The sequence below is a fragment of the Carcharodon carcharias genome, chromosome 1 (assembly GCF_017639515.1).
Source record: "Carcharodon carcharias isolate sCarCar2 chromosome 1, sCarCar2.pri, whole genome shotgun sequence".
Classification (NCBI taxonomy): Eukaryota; Metazoa; Chordata; class Chondrichthyes; order Lamniformes; family Lamnidae; genus Carcharodon; species Carcharodon carcharias.
In genome coordinates this window covers 107,247,483-107,252,844 of record NC_054467.1, presented here as the reverse complement: position 1 = coordinate 107,252,844, position 5,362 = coordinate 107,247,483, and the positions used below count along the sequence as shown (strand labels likewise).

Here is a 5,362-nt window from a genome sequence, read left to right as displayed (position 1 = left end):
CAAAAGTACCTCGACCAACTCCCCACTGCTGCTGCTGCTGATAGACCTCCTTCGACATGGCCACCTTGATCTCACACTGTCAAATAAAACAAGAGTTTAGCTCCCCCCCCACAATAATGTACAACTCTAAATTTGAAATAAGTCTCAAGCAACAATTAGAACTAGCCTCTAGGAACCAATGTTTCCAATTGTTTTTTATATATATATATATATATCACAAATAATGACTAATGACAGCATCCAAAAATAATAAGTCACTGAAAAGTTAGACAAATTATAAATACAGGAATCTACAAGTTTGTCAACTAAACTGAACATATTTTAAGTTCTTCACATATATCATTTTATCCATTCTATTTTGTAATTAGTTCAATGAGGTTTTTAGTGCACAAAATAAACTAAAAGCAAGTTTCAGTGAAATCCATGTCTGAAAAACCAGCACTGGATTTTGACTTGTACAACCACTTGCTAGGGTACTTCAGATAAGTGCTTAAATGCACCGTTATACAGTACCAACTCTGCAACAAGCAATTAAACTGGCCTTTATCCCAAATAAGCTAATGAACTTGCTGTACAGACATATTACCAACATAACATCTGGAATAATTTTAGTATAACATACTTTGCTGAGCCCAACATTATGGAACTTCTTTTCAAGAATCTTTTTAACTGGTTCCTCTTCCTTGAATGTTATGAAACAGAATCCACGCCTCTTGTTTGTTTTGTTGTCCATGGGAAGTTCTATTGACTCCACCTAAAGTGAAAAAAACATTATTTTTCCATGAATCAGGTGCCGATACACACGTAGCTACACCATGGACATACAACTCATGCAAACAGCAGCAAAACTGAAATATACACTTGCTTCTACACTCAATTTGCAGAAATCCAGGTTCAGGAAGGTGCCACTGAAGAAGCCTTTCAACAATAAACAGTCAGCTAAATAAGTGATCCCTTCATCCCCTATCATACAATTGAAGTGCTAACAAATAAAAGCACTTGTGTATGTCATTTAATTTACCCTAGCAGTGAAAATACACCTCCACTAATTCATACAAAATTAATATCTAGCATATTAATCTTCCCACTGATGTCTCTTCTTTCCTCCCTTGCACCCCCACCCAATGCATCTATTAATTTCACAGGGGTCCAATTTCTGCACCCTTCACAAGCAAACAGCTTAAACCAGTAGCCACAAGTTCATTAAAAAAAGAGATCACATATATGCCACTCAATGAAACCTCCAGCATGAGATGTACGTACTTCCCCAAAAGCTCCAAAGTATTCCCTGATCTTCTCCTCAGCCGTATCAGGTGAAAGACCTCCTACAAAGATCTTCTTTACGGGTTCCTTTTTCATTGCCTTGGCTTTTTTAGGATCAATTACCTTGCCATTCAATTTGTGCTCCTTCTGTTCCATAACCTACATGGTAACAGGACAAAAATATACAAAACGTCACTCTAAGCAAACAAATACAAAAACTTGATTTCATTAAGCCATTTCTTCTGAACCCACATTTTTTTAAGCCCATGGTTTTATGATCAAATACCTTATCCACACTGTCAGCCTCTTTAAACAGGACGAATCCAAATCCTCTTGAACGCCCTGTAATGGGATCCAACTTTAATGTGCAATCTACCACCTCTCCAAATTTAGAGAAATAGTCCTTCAGATCTTTCTTTGTGGTATCCCAGCTGAGGCCACCCACAAACATTTTTCTGCAGAAACAGTGAAGTATATATACACATCAGTAGCCAAATCAAAACTTAAGCTGCCTCATACAGTAACCATGTTTCCCTGGTGCGCCTCCATCAAGAATGCATGCAGAAAGCTATTCAGTGGACACACATTAGGCAATTTTATTTTCAAATCAACAATGTAGTAGATGCACAAGCAACATTAAACTTAAGCAATGGGTTAGAAAGATTAGGGCCTTGCAAATTTACTGTACATTTCTCCAAAACAATCAAAATAAGTCAAGGCAATGTCCATGACACCGAACTCCAAGAGTCTTAGAATTCTCAATGAAGTATTCAATTATACTGGCACTCAATATTGGACAATTTATTTGCCACAGGGCTTTGAGACCAATTCTAAGAAAATGGCACTTAAACATCATCCCTGGCAAACAGTAAGAATCACCCAGTTTAAAAAAAAAGACTTCCTCTCAATCATTCAACAGAAGTTAGGACAGTACACTGGAGGATTCTATGTGTACTGCACATTAAGAGACTACGTAGAGCAATTTTCAAATGAAGCAGGGTTTTCTTGCTTGAAGACAATTTTGTTTGGATTAAATGTTGGGATCAGTGGCAAATGCGATGCTACAAACTCAGGTGTATGCTTGTGCTGGAGGCAATGTCAATTGGATGACACCAGTGATAACAAAGCTAAGCAAAATTAAAACAAACAAGAGCTTAAAGGGCCAGTCTTGGGCAACAGTGCTGCTTTAAACAGATGTTAAACAAGTTGCATTCTACATGCCATGAAAATACTAATACATTAAGTGTTTGCAACGGATGACTTTACTAAGGATTCCTGCAATCTCCAACACAATGTTATCCAGGTATTGTCGTCTTATGCTTGGCAGCAACACCAGAAAACTGCAAATGTGATTCAACAGCAAGAGGGCACGCTATTTTCTGCCAAAAATCCATTCTAATTGTTCTGACCACAAGCTATTCCTAATATAGATGCTGGGGTGAGAAATCTGTTATGAGCGGACATACCCTTCTAAAACTGATGTGCTGCTGGGCAAGACAGTACAGGCAAGTGCACCTTGCCCAAATCACCACTATATGCAAACCTCAATGTCAACACCCTATTTGACAACAACCATTTCCAATCCAACTCACTTAACACTTTAAGAGAAGCCATGGATCAGGAGTTGAAACACTGACTGATGTTCACTTTCCTCTCAACCAGAGGACCAATTGCAACATGCTAACTGCTACCCTGTCGGAGCAATAAATAACTTGCCAAACACCAGGGATATGACCAGTGACATTTCTGATCTGTATGCACCAATATGGCTCATACTTTCCCAGTAGCTTAGAGACTTGGATGTAGGTTTGAAAGCTTAGGGATGGGAATTTTTCTTCAACATGTAGACACTGAATTGGGTGCTCCCAAATACAACACTAAAGAGATTCTAATGGAAGAAAGCGACACTGAAGAATCCAACTCAGAGCTTCAGGATAATGGGAACACCAGGCAGACCAAAAGAATGCTATTGTTGATAGACATGCATCAGATCAATAAGGATAACATAAGGGACCACCCAAAAAGCAAGCTATGTCTCTTGCTCCAAAACCAGATTTAAGAGTCACAACTATCCAAATAATGCATCTGTTTGAATATTTAGGGAAATCATTCATATTCATGCATGAAAGATGATTATTGAATGCATCAAGTAAAGTCAGACCACTAGTTCAAAGTCAACAGTTTATCAAATTAAAAATTGTGCAACATTAGTGACAGGTAAGATGCCTGGGCATTACAAGACAAATATTACAAATTCAGAGATGTCTGCAGCCTGAATATTTTAATTCCTTAGATGATCTGCTGCCTAAATGGCCATGAAGCCACAATGGCAAAATATTAAGCCAGAAAACAGTAACACTGAACAAGACAATGGTATAACCATTTATTTTAATCGCTAACAGGAATCAAATGGTCCAATTTAGCCTGCACTACAAAATAAAACCACAGTAACTGAAGTTAAACGATAAAGCACAGAATCACCAAGTTTGTTTACAAAGCGCTATATTCCCCAAAAATTACAATCACACTAAATCAGAAGCCAGCCACCCACCTTTAACAATTGCAAAAATAAATTAAAACATCTCCCACCACCGACTTATATAACCCATGAGAGCAATGAAATGATACAAAATTTACAAAAGCTGGATCCACTCCTACCTTGTTACAAGCCCGTTAAAATACCTAATCGCGGGAAAGAGAGAGCACATGGGAGAGGAATCGCAACCGGAAATCTGCGCGCAATCATAAGTGGAGTAATTTTTATCTACCCGGTACCGGTTACCGAACAGGCGTGAACACCCTGACCCCTGGGATCTCTAAATAAAAAAGGATAAATGGAGAGTCAGGCTATAAAAGCGGCGGATCTGCACCTCCCTCTTTCCCCTTCCCCCATCCTCCCGCCACTAGTTTAATGAGCCTCCCCCTCGCTCTTCAGCCCTCCATACTCTGCTTAACATGCGGCACCTCTTTACAATGAAAACCACTTTCCGGCAGCGGCACCAGGTTTCAGTATCGAGACAAAAAAAAAGGCACTCAAAAGCGCCTTTTTCATTTTCAAAGTTTTTGAAAGGGGGATACGGTCGATTCGTGTATTCTTTAAGTGTCTAATGCAAAAAAAAATTTGCGATTTTAAAACCTCTTCCCTCCCAACGGTTACTCGCCGCCATGAAAGGTTAAGGGGGGAGGGAGTGGGCTGGAAACAAAAACCGAGATTTAAGCCCAGAAACTGCCTCAAGGACACTGCAGCCCTTTGATATCCTGCCTTCCGCCCCCGGGATGCTGGACTCAGGACCCTGGTCGTACCCACGGTGCGCATTACACCGCGGGGGAACCAGCATTGCCAACCCGGGCCCAATATCGACTTAAGAAATGGATTTTAAAGGCCCCCGGCTTCTCACCCTTCGTCCTCCTCTGTTTTACTGGCGTCGATCTTGGCCCCTTCGCTCTCGGTGACTGCGCCCGACCCATCGCCTCCCTCGCTCGCCTTGACCTCCATCGCCGGATCGGTTAGACCCGCCGCGCCCGTCTCGGCGGCCGCCGCCATCTCCTGTAGGCCTTGCCCGGCAGCCTCGGCCTCCACCTCGGAGAACTGCACCGCCTCCGACATATCGCTCCGGACACACAAAAAAAGGGACCGGGAAGCCGCTGCACCGCCCTGATCAAAATGAAGAGACAGCCGACACCCGACTCACGGAGTAAAGGAGCCCCACCCGCGCGCGTACCGCCTTGCCGTTTCTAAAAATGAAGCGGCTGTTTTGTCGCCTTATATATATAAAAAAAAACGAAACCCCGCGGGAGCCCCAGTGGCGAGTGAAGTTTCTCTGTCCACGCCTTACACGCAGGGCCAGAGAGGGAGAGCTGCCGCGCACGCTCTTCTCTTTAAATAATGGTGTCCTCACAAAATGGCCGCCACGCCCGGGACCAAGGCCCAGGGCCAATCACGTGAGCTCGGGCGGCAACCAATCACGGCTCAGGAAGGGACGACGCAGGCGCCGTGGTGGGGGAGGGAAGAACTGGAATGTAACCATAGAGAGTCCATTGAGGCGGCGCAGTGGGCAAGAGGTAACCGCGCTACCGGAAGCAAACGGTAGGAAGAATA

At 42.5% G+C, this 5,362-nt stretch overlaps 1 protein-coding gene across 3 annotated transcripts in view; it reads right to left on the bottom strand.

Annotated features, from left to right (window-relative positions):
* Positions 1-5,121, bottom strand: part of hnrnpd (heterogeneous nuclear ribonucleoprotein D) — a 7,843-nt gene extending 2,722 nt beyond the window's left edge. For all 3 annotated transcript variants that reach the window (XR_005943308.1, XM_041189676.1, XM_041189687.1), the window contains exons 1-5: positions 4,662-5,121; positions 1,550-1,718; positions 1,264-1,422; positions 623-754; positions 1-76 (exon numbers count right to left, since the gene is read on the bottom strand). The exon at positions 1-76 is cut by the window's left edge and continues 42 nt beyond it. Coding sequence is in view for 2 of the 3 variants with exons in the window: in XM_041189676.1 (XP_041045610.1) it covers positions 1-76; positions 623-754; positions 1,264-1,422; positions 1,550-1,718; positions 4,662-4,870 (745 nt within the window). In the remaining variant the exon portion in view is untranslated. The remainder of the gene's footprint in view (positions 77-622; positions 755-1,263; positions 1,423-1,549; positions 1,719-4,661) is intronic.
* Between the last annotated feature and the right edge of the window lie 241 nt (positions 5,122-5,362).